This window comes from Phasianus colchicus, chromosome 3 (genome assembly GCF_987193195.1).
Source record: "Phasianus colchicus chromosome 3, bPhaCol1.hap1.1, whole genome shotgun sequence".
Lineage (NCBI taxonomy): Eukaryota > Metazoa > Chordata > Aves > Galliformes > Phasianidae > Phasianus > Phasianus colchicus.
In genome coordinates, this window is record NC_143438.1 from 23308766 (window position 1) to 23327246 (window position 18481).

Here is an 18481-nt window from a genome sequence, read left to right on the forward strand (position 1 = left end):
AACAAAAACAAAACAAAAAACGGAAAAAAGAAAAGAAAGGAAAAAAAAAGAGAGACAAAAAAGAAAAAAAAGAAAAAGGAAAAAAAGAAAAGAAATAGGCTCATTCTTCACAATGCTTTACTTGTTTTTCTACTGACATCCACAATTGAATATTTTCCAGAACTGAATGAAGAGTCTCATGTGCCAGGTATCACACAATCTCTGTATCTCTCTGCCCCAAGGTTCTAGTCCACCATACCTTACTTGCAAACAAATCAGAGACCAACTGTTTGACAGTTAAGCTCAGAGAAAGGGAGCCTAAGGGGAAAGGGAGCCTATGGGTAACCTGGGACCAGTTACAATTACCTCCCACTGCCTCCCCAAAGATTATGAAACCTGACTGCACTGCTGCCAATACCTCCCCTCTTGGAAATACCATGGTCCCATTTGACACAGAGCACCGAGATCACCCAGAGTTTGCCTCTGGTTGGAATCTGGTACCTGCAGCCAATGTCTTCTTCTTGCTGGGCAGGCAACCCTCAAACATGCCTCAACTGATCTGTCCCTTTGCCAAATCATGCGCTGATCTGCAATGAGCAACACTGCCTCACCTGTTTTCTCTGTTTCACTTCTGCCTTAGGCCACATCTGAAATGCTTGCACAAAATATATGCCAGATTTCTGGGGGACTGTCATTATATAACATAATATCCCCAACTCGACGCCATACAAAAAGAAACATCTTGATAATGACGCAAGTGAAGTAGTTCTGACACTCAGCAAGAAAGGTGAATTTAACTAATTGGAACAGCATTTGCTCTGTCAGGACATGATACAGATGGCAAGCCAGTGAGAGACATTTGGCTGAGTCCCACTAGTGTTACTACCATTAATTTCTTGGACTGACAAGGAACAGAAAAAATATTCTATAAAATACTCATAGGAAGTTACAGAACATAGACGTTTAATATCAGATTTAGATGAGCAGCTCTATTTCAAGGCTTCTGAAGTACTGTTGTTATTTTCTACAATTCCAACATTTGTTACAAAACTAAATTAGTTCCTAAGTTTTCAGCTTATTCTTCAGGTTCTTACCAGCTGAAATCTCTCAGAGCCTGTCTCTACACATCCTGCACTCTCTATCTAAAAAATATGATCATCTCTAGACAAAAATTCCCTCATCAACCATGAATGTTCAGCTGCAGCCTATGAAGCAGAGGTAAGAAAGAAGCATATAAAATTAGCAGCAGCAGTAAAGATGAAGATGATCCGTTCCTGAGCTTCCAGCAATTGTCACAGAATTCACCTGCCATAACAAAGTTTCAGGCTATAACTGCTTCCTAAAAATTGGCTTTGGCAGGGTGTCTGATACAGAATCTGAATAGCTATAACTACATGTCAAGAAAATTATTTACACTGGTATGAAGGGACAGAATGACAACTTTCAGAGTTCAGTATCCATTGTGATTAGTTTCCTATGAAGAATGCGTTTAGATAAACTTTGTTTAGATTAAAAGATTTCTTTTCTAAGATATCTTAGTCTGCATCTGGGAATAAAGATCAAGTGTGCCACTGAAAAAGATATGTGATGTTTTGTAACCTTTTTCTTTTTCTGCTCAGCAGTTTTGCAGAAATTCAAAGGTTACTCCACTTTATTAACTGTTCTTTCTAACGCCTGAATGTACTGACCACAGTCTATACGCTATTTCAAGAATACATCTGAGTACAAGAGCATGCAATGATCCTGCAGAACAGATGTGCGATATATTTTTCCAAGATGAAACAAATGTTTAATTCTTTTTAACTCCATCTGTTTAGAAAATAGATTAAAAAAGACTTTTTTGTTTACTTACTTACCTGGCTGAACAGGAACAGCAGAGTGAACTTTCAAATCACTTGATCAGCTACCACTATACCATTAAGATCCAAAACAAAGAAGTTTTAACTCAACTCCTAGAAGTTTTAGTTCTCAGAATTTTATTACATGGTTTTTTGGGGGTAAAAAAGAGTGGAAGAACACATAACTTATTTTTTTCTTACTTGGGGACTTTTTTTTGCTTTTCTATTTTTCTAAAAGTTCATTGCAGACATTTTAAACACATATCATTCATCTAGGATTGTAAATGTGTACAGAACATACAAAACACTGTCATTCTGAAATATATTTTTAAGGACGTTAGCAAAGACTTTCCTACCTTTTTCTCATTTGAACACATTTATCTCTAACAGAATGACTATTTCTGCACAAACCGCTTTTGGAACTGAATCCTATAGAAGTTTGTCTACAAATCCTAAGATTTTTTTCTTACTCTCAAAAAACACTGTAGCTACAACTTACTGCTTCCTTTTTGCTTCAGTTTTGTTTATTACTACCAGAAGAACTAAGTGACACGTCTGCAACAATTTTCTGTTTTTTAATATAGTCTGCATCTCTGTAGAGGTTTTGTCTTACAGAGTTCTCTAAATGGTGGTATCTTGGGGATGGGGTAATCCTTTGCCTTATCTGCACATGGTGAAAGCTTCAACTCTCATAATCCGATTATTTCCTTAGAATTATCCAATATACTATTATCTCTCTAAAAGGAAAAATGCAACAGTGGGGGATTTTCAATTTGAGCACCATTAGATACATGGATAAGCTTAACACAAACTGTTTTCCTGTTTTAGGAAAAAGAAGAAGTGACTACGTAGAATTTCTAGTAGTATAACAAAACAATTTAGCATGGAAGTGACATCTGGAAATCACCTACTCCAATCTCATCTTCAAAGCAATTAAAAATTTGCAAAGACAAAGATTCCACTACCTCTCCAGACTACCTGTTCTACTCAGTGCTTTCTCACTATTGTTGTAACATTTTTTCCTTACAGACATTCCAATATTTCCTTTCTGCAACTGTTTCTTCTGAGTTTGGCTCCATCTTCTGCACAACTCCCCTTTGGGTAGCTGCAAACAGCAATTAGACAACTAGATTTCTCTGTTTCTGAGTCTATGATATGGCCTGAGCATTCAGCCATTGTTTCAAAATGCATCAAGCAGAACATGACTAGCAAATAAGTGATTAAAATGTAGCATTTATTTCTGAGTATCCCTCTCCAATCTCTGTTCTCCCTACCTCATCCATCATTTATGCATACCCTATTAATTTCTGCACTTTCGCCATTTTCATCCTTGAAGATTTCTCAACTCCTTTCCCCACAACACAAGTTACACCTCAATGTTACACTACACTGAATTACCCCTAACAAAAGCCAGGCTCCACGTAATGGTTCTTTCCTTCATCACCACTGCTACTACTTGCCTGCACAAGAAATTTGAACATGATGCTAATAGGACAAATTGCAAGAAGATTACATGTAAGAAGGGATAAATTCAGAGCAAATTAATGTGAGTATAAGACAATTTGATGACTGGCAACTCCTTGCAAGTGTGAGAACAATTTTAGTTACTTCATGCAAAGCCTGACAGAACCATTTCTACTTGTGCAGGCATCAGTCCTCTCCCATCAAACACACCACAGTGATCAGACTCCTTGGAGAGGAAAAAAAAGAAACCCCTTACTTTTGACTTGCTGTTCAGGTGCTTTGATGTGCGTCACCATCCCCGGCATGTTTACGCTATTCCTGTGCAGGTATTTCAGGAAGACATCAGCATTCCTCCGGGCCAGCGTGCAAGCCTAGAGAGTCAGCAGTATTACTTTCTTTGAAGATGCACATGTAGAAAACCAGAAAGATATGAAGGACCTTCCTCTCTCCCTTTTTGTGCATATCTCACTCTCTACACTTTTAAAAAGTGCTGCTTATTAAGTTCTCCTACAAGTAAGTCAAGCTAACCAGTAAAACCATTTCCCCAACAAACAGCAGTTAATCCTTACTTACAAACAAAATAAACAATTTTTATCTGAAGAACCTAAAAGCAATTACCTCTAGAGCTTTCAGCATGACTCAGATGTCACAGAGAAGTTTGTTTTGTGTATCTGCCACTTGAAATGATTTATTGCATAAACAGAGTGCACGTGCTTCTGACATTACCTGGATATGCTTAACTTCCACCAATGTTTTAGACAATAAACAATAGCTCTGCTGAAGTGAAACCAAAAGTGCTCAGTTATGAAGACATGCCCTTTAAAGGCCTTGAGAACTTTCAGTCCTCACTCAGCTCAGCTGCCTTCTTCATTTTAATATACACCAAGTACTACATGTGGCCTGACTGTCTTATTTCTAAAAAGCAGAACATGAAACACAGTTTTAAAAGGTTAGATAAAGATTGCCTAGTCATCCAGTAATGAAGATATTAAGTCACTTCTTAAATTATTTTAACACAATACTGGAAAAATCACATGCCAGCAGCTAAAAGATATATTTGGCAGCATACTCGGAGGCTAAGTTAGTGTATTTTTTAATGTTATCATCCATTCATTGGAACAAAAAGACTTTCGATAAAACTAAGTTATATACTGTGAAATCTTTCAAGATGACACTGGGAAAAAGACTGGTTATAGGCTTAGTTATGCTGCTTTGCAAGCATCCATTAGTCTTTTACTCACCATGATTAGTAGCCCCTTCACTAGGATGTTAGATAGACTGAAAACCTTTCACTTATCTGTAGGCTATTAGAAAAGCCAACTATTCCCAGATGCCTGTCTAACAATTCTCTCCTTCTGTACTAGTAGCCCAAGTACATCTAAGAGTTGCAGAGGCAGCTGTAACATTATATAACTGTGACTTCTTTTCTAACGTATAAATAAGAATAAATACTTAAAGTTTTTAAGCTTTTTTTTTTTTTTTTTGGAATAACAGTTGCTCAAAGCAGCGATTCCCAATTCCACTTCAGTCACAGTGGGAGACCTGACATCTAATGAAGTTCAGCAGGAAATACTTTTATAAAACTGGCTACAATTTTATGAACTTGGCTATGTTCTCCTAATCACTATCAGAAACAGTTATCATGCCACTTCTGACATCTTTGCAGCTCCGGACACATACCTAGCTTTTAACTGGGCACTGCACTGTTGCTTACCACACACATTTCAGCACCACAATTGTGAGTTTTTTAAGACACAGAAGACAATGAAAAATGAAAAAAACAAACCTTTAGGAATGCCTCCTTCTGTTCCAAGTGTTTGCTTATCATGGGGGTAACATGATCTGTTTCAGAGTTGGGACCCAGCTTGTCTGCTCCCCCACACCAGTCTTCTTCCCGCTTATACTCTTGCTCCAGGCTTTCCAATACACTGCACACCTATCAGGCAGAAGGAGTTCAACTCGCACATAATTCAGCACAACAAAAATTTCTAATTCATTCCCAATACAAGAAAAAAGAATCTGAAAACCAATCTACGCTATACACATTACTTAGATTCAAACATGTTTTGACTGGGACTTAAAGGGAGGCAACAAACTTAGGCTTTACTTTTACAAGCATTGGCCTTCTTAAGTGCATTTGCTGAAGAGGCTCTTTCTAATGAAGCTCATCTTCCCCTATCTCTGTAACTGTGCAGTTCAGGATGAGCATCAGACACGATTACAGAGGAAGCAGCCCTACCAACCTCCTCACTAACTGATCTGCTGACTAATCAAATTAAATTGATTCTTCTCTAACTTTCATACAAAAGACTGCAATAATCATCTGAAGTACTTCCTTTAAACCTCTGTGCAACTTGCTTATGGTTTAAGCAAAATATCTTGATACAAATAGAAACTCAATTAAACACCCGTATGGTGTATTCCTAGAGGTATTCTTCCTGTACAAATTCCTGTACACCTGGAGGTGTTCAAGACCAGACTGGATGGGGCCCTGGGCAGCCTGGTCTAGTATTGAATGTGGAGGCCCTGCATGTGGCAAGGGGGTTGGAGATTCATGATCCTTGAGGCCCCTTCCAACCCTGGCCATTCTGTGATTCTAGAAATGTTTTACAAGCCTTTTTTTAATTAAGAACCTGAAGAATGTTAAAGGGGAGAGAGATAGGTGAGGTTGACAGAGATTTGAATCTTCACTAATAACCACTGCACTTTGCACCTGGTTATGTACCTTCTTCAAATTTTGCTAACTCAAGCGAACATACCCTGACCAAATACACTGTAGTCCATTAATAGTTAGCACAACTTGTGTACTGTTTATTTAGAAACACATGGTCCGTGTTTCTAAGGCAGCTGGGAAAATAATTTGCTTTTTTGCATTTTTTGTGATAAATAAGTAAATAAAAGTGAATATAACCAAATCTAGTTAACAAGTCTTCTAGATAGTGCTGCTTTATGCCACAGTGAAGAATTAACCAAAGCTGACAGATCAAATAGCATTTCTGTACCTGTTCAGAAGTTTTATAGAAGGCAACAGAGGCATTCACAAGCTTGAGACGGTCTTCCATCTTGAGCATCAGCTGTTGCCAATGGGAAGCAACCTTCTCTGCACACTCCCTGATCATATCCATGTCATAGTGATTAGCCTGCAGCATTGCCTCTGCTTTCTGCTGAACCTGAAGGGCACTTTGATGTGTTTTCTGAAAAGAGGTGGAATTCAGGAGTTCAGTAGGGCAGTTGAGTTCATTTTCATGAAGACTGCAAAGGCTCACATTTCCACTCTGTCAGTGACACTTCTATACACATACACTCATAAACTAAACAGAACTGTTTAATATTAGTCATTGTACAGCTTCACTATGCCAACAGAAAGAAAATAAATCCTATGGAGATTAATCAGCAAATCAACAGTGATTAGCAGCCTATAATGAAAACTACTGCATAGTATTTAGTCACACACCTCATATTTATGTCACAGTAAATTTCTTTATAATCATGAATTCCAAGTTGATTTTCTTTTCCTTCAATATGAGGATGAGGAAAAAAAAGACGGAAACGATTTATCTTATTTTGACTTGATTGCTATTTCTATTCTCAGAGCTTTAAGGCAGTCTACTGTGCATTAGTATTAAACAAACAAAGGTGCAAGCATGTAAGGCTTCATTATGAGCAAAGTTTTTATTTTAGTTCTCTGTGTAAACATATACTTGCCTAAATTCTTCAGCATTAAACTATACTAAGTATGATTATATCTGAATCCAGAGCGACCCAAAAACCACATAATTTAGCCTTTCTCATCACCTACCCTTAAATTGGCAAAAACCTAAAGGTCACATGATTTTTATACTTAAAAGTTACCAAAGCTCTCAAAATGAGGGTACACGTAGCTCAAACTGTAAAAAACAGAGGGTGAAACACAGAACTTCATAAAAATTGCAGAAAATGAAACAATTACTACAAGACTACAAGAATAGTTTTACAAACAACCAGAACATTACATTTTCAGCTAAACTTCTTTAAAAAGAACATTATATCCAATCAGTGTCACCACAAGTCCTTCAACAGCACATATAAATTACTAAAACCATGTTCCAATGAATCTTAAGAGCTCTGCATAATTTTTGTTCAGATGACCAGTCCAACATATTTGGTTTGAAATCAAGGCAGGAGGAAGGACACATGGCCATACAATTTTCAGTAAAATCTGAACAAAAATGGAAACATTAAAAGACCATATCAGAATACACACACATTTTGATTTTTTAAAATCAGAATACATAACACTGATGTGCAACTTCGTTTATTCTCAACATTAATAATTAGCATTATATTATTGCAATAAAAAGGGGAAACATCCCTTACATCTCCTTAGTGCAATGATATGCAACATAGGAATTCTTGGTGATGGTCACCAAAACAGTGCTTTTACCTCTATTGCATGTTGAAACTGCTCGTGTTCCCTCTGTAACTGTTCTGCCTCTTGCAAAGAGCTAGCAGTGATAAGGCCAGCGTTTAACATTGATTCCCCATTGCGGATCCAGCCCAAGACCTGTAACAAAGGAAAAGATCTTGAAATACGCACTTCTGCTGCCAGTTAGCAAGAAAAGCATCACTGACAAAAACATTTATGGACAAACATGGTTCTGAAATTGTTGACTAAATCATTTATTAATTATATTCTCACAATCAGTTATACATTCAATGCAACACGATGACATTCATAATAAAACGCCTGTTTCACTTAGCTGACAACTTGTGTCTTTCAGTCAACTATAACACATTTGTGATTTCAGTTTTTACCGAAGCAAGGTTGTGTTTTCTGCATGGCCTCTGGAAAACCGGATTGAATTACAAACAATACATGCTGAAGAGCCAGTGTCAGTAACAAAAATCGAGGGCATGCAGCTTAGTGAAAAGAAAGAAAATAATTCCGAATACTATTGAGAAAAATGTGGCTGTTGTGTGTTTTCTTACTGCTTAAAGACATTTGCTTTTCAGCATATGCCTTCCTGACTCATCTATTAAATACAGAAGAATTCCATTGTGGAGAGAAACCTCAGAAAACCATCTAGTGCATTCCTTGTTGGCAGCAGGGATGTGTAACCTTAAGGCCCCTCTGTGCCTTTTCATTATTTGGAATTTCAGTAACAGGCATCTCACACTTTCACCAGACGTTTTTATCACAAATCTTCTTCCTAATGTCTAACTTTCAAACCTCTCCTGCTTAAATTTTAGCTCACCTGGTTTATCCTGTCCACAAAAAAACAATAATACAATTACATTTTATCGCCTTCAGCATCATTTTTTTTTCACTCCGTCTCCTTTCTCTCAAGAAAGTTATCCTACTCTTTTCTCCACACACCACTCCTCATTGAGCCCAGAGTCTTCAACCACTCCCGTATGAGCTTAGCTTCCTAACTTTTCTCACTAATCTTTTATGAGGTCTCTCCAGCTGATAACCATCACTCCAGTCAAAAACTTTCAATTACTGAGTAAAGCTGGGCATAATTCAGGTTATTCACTGTTGTCTGTGAACACTTCTGCAAAATTGTTGCCCTGTGCTATGTTTGTTCAGCTGATTATTCCTGCCAGTACACCATGCTCTGTATTTGTCTCTAATAAAATGCATATCCACTGTGCAGAACAATTCTGCATCAAGTGCATCAAGACCATCTTATGCTGCAATTTGATGTCCTCTAATAAATTCAAGTATCTTTTCCAGTTTCATTTGCCTTTATCTTCAAAAGCAAAAGCACAATCTCTGCTCCAACACCAGATTTTCTATCTACAAACATAAGCTTCTGGCCTTCTGCAAGGAAAGGCTTCCAGATCACAGCACAGGGCAGGCAAAGAAGGCCATGAAGAATACTGGGAGTCTAGTTAAGACACCGAGGAGTTGCTAGCACTCAAGGAAACAAGCCAAGGCAGGCATTAGGAGCAAGGAAAGGGGAAAATTCCTAGGAACTATATAGGTCCAACAGGCTGTAGTCAGAAACTAATCTCAGGGGAACAGACTTGTCTGGAAGAACGTAAAGGGCAGATTTTTAAAATCACTTCTTAATTTCTACTTTTTCTTATAAAAGCATTTCTAAGCTAAATTTCTATATTAAAAATTAATTCTTCCAGGTATAGTATGATAAAACGCACAGCTTTTGTGTTAAAATACATTTAGCCTTCTCTAGAGAATTTACAAAAAAGTAGAATGTTTAAACAGCACTAATTCAAAGATCTTCTTGACTTGGCATACTATCACACACAGCAGATAGCTAGCACAGAACCTGCTATTTCAAACACACTGATTAACACTCCTGCTTGCTGCAGATTAGGATGGAAATGCAGGTGGGATTTGCATGAAGAAAGTTATTGCCAGTACTTTCTCCTTTCCCTTCCTCTTCCCCTCTGCTTTGACTTAAAGGGCTAACATAAGCTCCAGTAAGCAGCGAGCCTGTTTTCTTTCCCAAGGCTGCTATCTTCTACTGTTTATTGGCATACTCCCATCACCTCACTGTTGGAGTGGACCACACAGTCCACGCATCTTTTCCTCTCCTACTTTTCAGCAGGTTAGGAAAGCATCAATAGAACAACAGCAAAATTGTGGAAATGAAACCCAGAATTTGGAACACTTGAAAGAGTGACTATATTAGTAAATGCTTGATTTAAGTTTAGTTTCTTAAAGTGATTTTTATTCTAACTGAACACGATTACACAACTGTTTCAGCATGCAGTCCAACTGAAGTTTCCATATCCATATGGCACTATATGGAGTGCCAGCATACTCATCCTGAACAGTATTCTTGGAGACTCAAACACTGTGGACTGTGTATGCACCAGTATATAACGTCTGAATGCGTGAATACAAGGCATCCTAAAGTATTCCTGAGGATTCAAGCTTGGACTATACTGCTCTAAACGTATAAACACACAGGTGTATCCAAGAACATACACTATAATCATAACAAAGAATCTGAGCCATGTAGATGCTGCATGTTAAGGCACTCGAAGCATTCATTCTACAAAGTGAGTATATGGGAGTATTTGCAGTAATAAATAATCCAGTAGCTATGTATCTCAGGCGATCAAACGTTTGGCTGGTAAATGCAAGTGATGCTCAGGCTGAGTAAGATGCTCTCAACTATTTCTCTGTTTTATTTTATGTCCCTATCCTGTATAAAGTGATCACATTTTCCTTTCCACATTGCTTCTTCTACATACAGCTGTCCTTCATTACTTTGGTGAGCATCCTTTCCTCCTCCTGTCTTTTAAGGTTTTTCTACACTGTAATTTTTTGTCTGTTTTTACCATTTCTGCACTTATCACATATCAGGTTGACAAGAAAATCCTTTGTAGGATTTCTTTAAATTTGTTTGTCTTCTGGCCATATTTTTCTTCCTTCTAGTCTTGAGGCTTGATGCGCAAAAAATTCGATGCCACAAAGCAGAACTGGTACTGTAGTTGAGGGAGAAGTATCACATCATGTTTTTATCTGCTTTTTTTGTGCTCACAGTAAACCTATGCATATTAGACAAGAATTAACTTGCCACAGAAATCAATCTGAACTGTAACATAACTACACTTAAAGTTCCTCTACTGAGTACTGAAAAGACTGCTTGCAAGTATGCAACCAAAAAACGAAGCCAGAAAGACAGTTTTCTGGTTTTACTACAATAATTTGAGGGATGAACTCTGTACAAAAATTCCTATAATATTCCAATCCAATAATCTGACATGACTACAAAGCTATATTTATGTAAAGTGTGATAATACAATAGCAGTAGTATCAGTTTTGGCAACAAAAAAACCCAAACCAAACCAAAATCAAAAGAAAAATCAAATGAAAACCTTGTCATAATAAACCTTTGTCTTTGATAAAAAGATAGTATCCCATCTACATAATAATAAGCTGAAATTAGCTTCAAATACATGACTTATATCCACATACAAATAGGGATTATTAATGCAAATTGAAAAAAATCACTTCAACATTAACACTGGATGAAATTTCTCTAGGTTCTCAAATCAAGGTCGTTCCTTCCTTTCTCCAAATGCAAGATTTTATATTTGTTATTTTTCATTTCTACTTATGGGACTACACTTCCAAGAGGTTTGAAAACACCTTTGCTCCCCCAGCTCAGGGCACAATGACTTCGTACCTGCTTGACCTCCGCCTGCAGATGGCGCAGCTGCACGCACTGCTCCAAGTGCTTGCGGTGCTGCTCAGCCGCTACATCCAGCTCCTGCTGCTTCTCATGGAGAAACTCCAGCAGATCCTGAACACGAGTTGCCATGTCTACGTCCCTGTCACAAAGCAGCTCAACACCTGTAAGCAGACAATCGTTTATAATAGAGTTAAGGCTTTCCAAGACATACAAGGCCATTTTCACTGTTGTAAACCTACTTTTCCAGTTTCCTCTCAAACCGTAACTTTGAGCATTTGCTTAAACAAGCATAGGTTTTTTTTGCACAGTTTTGAAAACACCAAATTATTATTACTACTTTTTAAATTTATTTTAAGAAGCCTGAGATTTAGCCTAGGTAACTGAATACAGGTAAAAAATATCAGTTGAAGGACTGTAACAAATCAGAAAGGAAGATTTGCTGAAAATTGTAACTTGGTGAAATTGCTCTGCTTAACTATAAAATTAACTCCTTTTAATTTATTCTAATTTTAACGACTTCCTGCATGGACTCTGTTTTTTAGAAAAGTAAAGATTTTCAGGTGTTGCCAACTCCTACTTAACAACTGCACAGCATAATGACAACATAAATTCACCAGTGCTATCAAATGATTTGAGTACAAAGAAAAAAAACAATATCTGCATCTGTTCAGTTTACATTTAACCAGCACATCTACCACTATTAGACATTCCATGGAAAGTCAACTAGGTAGTTCTTATAAAACCTTATGAAGGAGCCATCTTACCAGATGCCTGCACTTCGTTGACATACTGCAGCAAATCCTGTCCTTGGTGGATGACATCAAAGGTCAAATTATTCATGGTCAGAGCTTTGTCTGCATGATGCTGGAGCCTTTGTTCTGCGATTGTAAGATCTTCAGTGTCAAAGTCATTCATCTGTTGTGAGAGCTCATCATTCCAAGACTCGAGGTCTGAAATTATCTGAGAGAAAAGGAGGAAGACAATATTCACTAGTCCATTATGTAACGCATGTTTATTTCCAATGTTGCATTTAAGATGGCAGTTGGGAACGCGTCACTTGTTGATTCAATTCACTGATCGGATTTGATACAGTTCAGACATGGCTCGTTTCCATACAGGTTTTCAGTTTTGGCAAACAATCCAAAAGAATGTATTTGATAAACACAACAGCTCTCCTTCAACCAATCTGTGCCTTCTCAAAGTCCCCAACACCGTGGGTATCCCAGCACTGTTTGAAGTATCTGCTCATCAACACATCACTTGTGAAACAGATTTAAAATGTTATCTCCACTTCTAAATGAAACTGTTGACTTAAAATATCCTTTCTGTTCTTCAGACTAAACCAAGCAATAATTCATACATCAAGTGCCAGCTTAGACTCTGTGAGCACCATCAACTTCTAACAAACAATTGAGAAGCACTGCCTGACACAAAAGGCAGGATACTTAGTGAATGGAGCAAGAACGAAAAGTAATATATCACAGTCAAATTTGCAAGGATAAATCATTCAGCTACACTAATTCTGGAATTTACTCTCCACCATAAAAGAGTCCACAAAAGAGGATTAAGGTTTGTTGTTTTTTCTTATTGTTGTTGTGAATCTTCTTTACATATGTATCACAACAGGAAAGCCTTCCTTGCTCATCCACACAAGTGTGTTTACCAAAACCTGGCTGAAAACATAGAATACTCTTTTTAATTGAGATACAGAACAGTTTTTAGGTATAGCAGATAACGCTTAACAATTTCTGTTGATTAGAATGGGTGGAATGAGTTCTTATGGCACAGGTTTGATGCACCCATTACATACCTCAAACAAGCCTGTCTAGTTACCATTAAGCCTTTGATCAAATATATTTTTCCAAAGTCTTCAACAGAATTTTGCCACAAGTTACTGCAGATCAGTGGGAAAGCAAAACTGTAGATATCAGCAAGAAAGACCATCTTAGTTCTTGAATTCTACAGTTTCAGGAGTAGGACAAATCAACATGAGCAGTGTTAATTGATGGGGAAGGGAAATACCCACTCCTATAGCAAGACACAGAAAAAAAAAAAAAAAAAAAAGTCTGGTGCCAAATTGGCATTAGTGGACAAATTGCTATCTGCATAAATATCTGTTGTAAGCAGGAGTCTGTCACTACACTTTCCAAGCAGTTCATGACAGTTGTGTAGTTTAAATGTCTCAGTAACTTCAGCAGAAACCCTGGAAAAATAAACCTTGTAGAAAAATCCAGAATTTAAAAGAAAACAAAGTCAAATAAACTCTACAAAGTTTCTGCAGCCAGCTACAATCTTTCTTGATGGCTTGTTTCCATTCCACTTAAATGGCACTACAAAAAAATGCACCCAACAATTAGGATAGTTACTTACAAACTCTAACCCCAGTCAGCCTGCTCTACCCAAGCACAAACAGGCAGAAAAGCTCACATTTCAGAGGTAACAGTGAAAACACAAAAGCTGAAGGACAATGGATAAAAGAAGATATACAAGACAAAGCCTTTAGCTACTGCTTAAAGCTTCTTTCATCTCTCCTTTGTATACTTAAAACAACACACACAATTTACTTAGAAGTTATGAGTAGCTTCCTCTCCACATGCACACAGGTTTCCCCTCTCACAAAGTCCTACACAACTCCCTCATTTGTTTCCCTTTTACTTGATCCACATCCAACCTGTCTCATCATCACCTCCCTCCGATCTTCATCTGCTTTTGACTGACTTGAAATATTTCACAAACTTCCAGTCTTGTTAACAGTCCAGCCTTACTTCCAGGTAATCTCCTTTTCTGCTCTCATGCACGTAGGCCTCTCCTTCCAGCTAATCTTCAGGAGTTCCAAAATCCTCCTTGTAGCACACATACCAGAAAATGCCTTTTCAAAATTAACAATGCTGAGCAATGAAAAACTACATCAATTACCCTTTGCAATACGAGAGGGTAAAGAGTAGTGAGATGTTTTTTTTTTTTTTGTAAAAACATGTTGCCATAGTTTTCTTGTCTGTAAAATTGATTAATATAATACTTTTTCTAACACTGATAAAGCTCAATGAGTGTGATGCAGTTTCTATGCTCCATTACAGAGCAGAATACCCCAAGCTTCATAACAAGGTTCCAACTGGTAGCAGTGCTACTCTTCACTGGGGACCTCATAGTCACCATGAAGATCAACAAGAGCACACTTTCCAGCAGCTCTCCATTTAAGATAATGCTATGTTCATGGTTCACTAAAAGCGGTGGAAACCATCTAAAAGTTGCTTCCTCAAACTATCCTCTGCATTATGAAAATCCTCAGAAATCAGATTTACCATCTCATTTTCATCTAGGTCAGCTAAAAATATTCATAAATTACCTTCAAGAAATGTAGTTAGACTTGGTGAAACAGAAAACTGTGTGTTGAAGAAGATTGCAAAACTCCAGTGTCTTTCAGACGCTGACTTCCTAAACATAACTGAAAAACGGATTTGATCTAATGGGGTTCATTTGTGTCACTGTTTTAAAAATAAATCCAATCTACCACCCCTCAGGTCCAAGCCCAGCAACTTGCCTACCTTAACTATTAATTTGGGTGAAAATACAGCAATCAACATTGTAAACTGACATACCACAGGAGATTGCTGTGATTAAGCTTCAGTTTTTTATATTAATAAAATGTTTTATTTTAAGTAGATTAGAGCCATCAGATCCCCTCACACTATCCTCGGATTCATCTGATAAAAATGACAGTTTTAAGAGATCAACACTGCGTGCAACTTCAGCTAAGAGATTTCATTGATACTGTATGCAAAGAACAACAATAACAAAGAACAATAGCAAAAATGGTAACTTGTTCCCATATTATTTTGTGGGATTAAGATCATGGCCTATACTTCATTTGAAGTAGTTTAAAAGACCCTGTACAAGAACATGACATTCCCCATCCCCTTTAAAAGACGAGGAAACCTATGATTCAAATAAATGTCAGCATGGTCCCGCATCCATTCAGAAGATAAGGAGTCATAGTGCACATCACAGCTGGGGTTCCTAACAAAAGCAGAAGACCTTGTATTCTTTCACCAATGATTAGGTGGCTCAAGATTTTAGCCATTAGGAACGCACTGTGCAAATCTGAAACTTACTGAGTGCCAAGTTAAGGACAAAAATAAAATGTTAAGCCCCGCCTGCATTCTTCAAGGTTCTCCTGTAAGTTCTGCTTTACAAGTGACATTTTGTTTTTCAGTAGGAGCCTGCTCTGAAATTTTTATCAAGATATTTAGCATTAATTAAACAGAAAAAAAGTGAATGACTAATAGACAACTAGAGAAACAATCATAAATTAATACTGCTCTCAGGAAATGGACAACCCACAAAAACACAGAGCAACTACTTACCACAGAATTTGTTCAAGGAGTTCCTAGTGCAGAGTCTGAGATGTCTGACAAGCATTTTTACTTGCTAAGACTTAGGAAGCATGGGCAGGAAATAAGGCAGAGTATAACATAGAAGAGATGCAGACTCTTTTGTACTGAATGGGAAAACAATAAAGAACCACAGGTCTCTTCTCAAAAGAGTCTAACTGCATTCCTTGTAGCAACTAAATGCTAACTAGGACCTAGAAAATATTATGCGCTGAGGAGAAAGAAAAAGGGTGAACTGAAAGGAAGAAGAGTTAAGTCTCTGTGATCCAGCACTCTGCATCCTTGCCTTTTCAGCTGGATGACTTCACAAACATCTTGTAAGTACCGTCCAAAAATAGAGCAGAGATAAAACTGTGAGTTGGAAAGTGTGCAACATGCTTTCTGTGAAGTCCTGACATATGTACAGAGGTATTTAAGAGATGGACAAGTGAAAAATGCACACAGAAGAGAAACAAACATGTTTTAGACTGCATTCATTGCCACCAGAGCTACTCCGTGGCTGACTAGGCCCAAACACAGACTTCTTATGCTACAAATACTTCTTCACTCTTAACACCAGACTCTCTACATACATTATTTTGCTCCTTCCTGCCTGTAATCAATACAGGCATTCAAAACAGAGTCCTTCAAGGACCTCATGACCAACAGCAAGGATAGAGAAGGTTAAGTCCATGTGCTAAGAGCAGGAGCAAAATGGAGATGTTGCTGTAGTTACACCAGTATCAGAAAAGCAGGAGAACCCGGGAAGTTACAGGATAAAAGACAATAACTAAAAGAAAGAATATTTCCCTACTGAAGGAAAGAAAAGGGACAAAAAGAGGATGAGTAACCTTGGCAGCAAATTTCACCACTGTCCCCAGGAGCACAGCTGCATAGTATGAACCTGTAGTGTCTAAGGGAGCCCTTTGTTCCATTTTAGCTTGCGTCATTCTGCAAACAGTAAGACAAGCTAGAAACACCACTTGCCTTCCAGAAAAACTCAGAAATCCTCTTAGGATGCACCCGAGTGAGTTGTCACAACAGCCAAGAGTTAACTGACTGGGCAGAGGAGGTCAAAACAATGTCTGAAAGCTCATAGGTGGTATCTGGCTCCTTCTCATTATTGTATTACTTCAGGTGAACTTCTGCTTTCACACAATTGACCTGGAACTAGTCCTTGCATTCCTTCCCGGAAGTTTTCAAACAGATGTTTGCCTTCAGGGAGAGGAAAAAGAGAAACATGCTTTGCTGAGGAAGCAGAGACAGCAAAGCAATCAACATTGTGCTGAAGATGCTTGGCAGCCAGGATTATCACAACCTAGTTTCTTCCTGGGAGGGCTCCTTGGCAATCCTAAGTGACATTTTTTTGTTTCCAAGCCATATAAACAAAACACGCTAACTCTTTTAATGCAGTAAGTGGTGGTTAGCTTTATACTGCATAGGCCAAAATGTGAAGCATGCCAAGTGTCAGGTTTAGAAAAAGCAAGACCTGTGAAGTTAAGATATACAGCTTTCCACTGTAGAATCTCATGGACATCACCAAACAATATAGACAGAAGTACTACTATCTACATGATGCCTGTCTGCACTGAAGAACTAGGACACATCTGCAATGCAAGGCTTCAGCATCTAGCTTTCTGCATTGTAGGTATTATGTAATTCTGGCTTAGGCAACCTACAACACAGAGCCATCTCCTTAATTATCAACTTCACCAAAACTCTGAACATAGCTCTTTCTTCAATTTTCTTAGTATGCCTTGCACCCCACATAGGAATTGTCACTTCCTCAATATAGGTATTCTGAGAGTATCATACCAACCCCATCAAACACTGAATCAAAGAATCACACAACAGAATCACAAGCGGGGTTAGATTGGAAGGGACCCTGAAGACGGTCAATCTCCAACCCCGTGCTGTGGGCTGCCACCCACAGCACCAGGCTGCCCAGGGACCCATCCAACCTGGCCCTGAACACCACCAGGGATGGGGCATCCACAGTTTCTCTGGGCAGCCTGTGTCAGTGCCTCACCACCCACTGGAGATCACTTTTGCATTGGTTGTAAAAATGCTGATGATCTTATAAAAGGGAATGGCTTTAGCGTCCCTCCACACACATCAGTCAGCCAATTAATTACTACAATCACAGTTCTGCCAAGCCTTTCCCTTCCATACTCAAGACAGCAACTCCCAATCTAAGTAGTGAAGTCTCTGCAGACTAGTTTCACCTCCGCAATGTGAATACTAAAATAGAGAAGCTTCTTAGTCTTCCTTTACACTGAAGTTATTATTGCTGTGGAGTGTACAGTCTCACTTCCTCCAAGGACACAAATCAAGGAACTGTGTCTGTCTGTGCCTGGCCTGCACCTGACAATTTGTTCAACTAAACTAGATTCCAGTGAAGGTATTTAATTCCGATTTTAAGGAACAAACAAACAAAAAAAACCTTAAAAGCTATCACTTCTGATAATTGTCTCTTTGCCCTTACACCATCTGCATGTAATCACCAGTCGTAGCTTTTACTTACATACAAGGGAAGAGGTAAATTTAGTAGCTCCTATAACATTATAATTCCTGGTTTCCAGAATGTGAAGGTAGGCCATCATATAGCCAAACAAGATCACATTCCAGAGGATAACCATTAACCTTTAGAAGTACCAACTCAATTTCAGTCACTGTGTAC

General features: G+C 38.1%; 1 protein-coding gene across 3 annotated transcripts in view; it reads right to left on the reverse strand.

Annotated features, from left to right (window-relative positions):
• TRIO (trio Rho guanine nucleotide exchange factor) overlaps positions 1–18481 on the reverse strand; it is a 229164-nt gene that overhangs the window by 96416 nt on the left and 114267 nt on the right. For all 3 annotated transcript variants that reach the window (XM_031589221.2, XM_090137087.1, XM_090137088.1), the window contains 6 exons: positions 12196–12391; positions 11426–11592; positions 7705–7824; positions 6284–6475; positions 5068–5217; positions 3538–3652 (listed from right to left, as the gene is read on the reverse strand). In XM_031589221.2, the coding sequence (XP_031445081.2) occupies positions 3538–3652; positions 5068–5217; positions 6284–6475; positions 7705–7824; positions 11426–11592; positions 12196–12391 (940 nt within the window). The remainder of the gene's footprint in view (positions 1–3537; positions 3653–5067; positions 5218–6283; positions 6476–7704; positions 7825–11425; positions 11593–12195; positions 12392–18481) is intronic.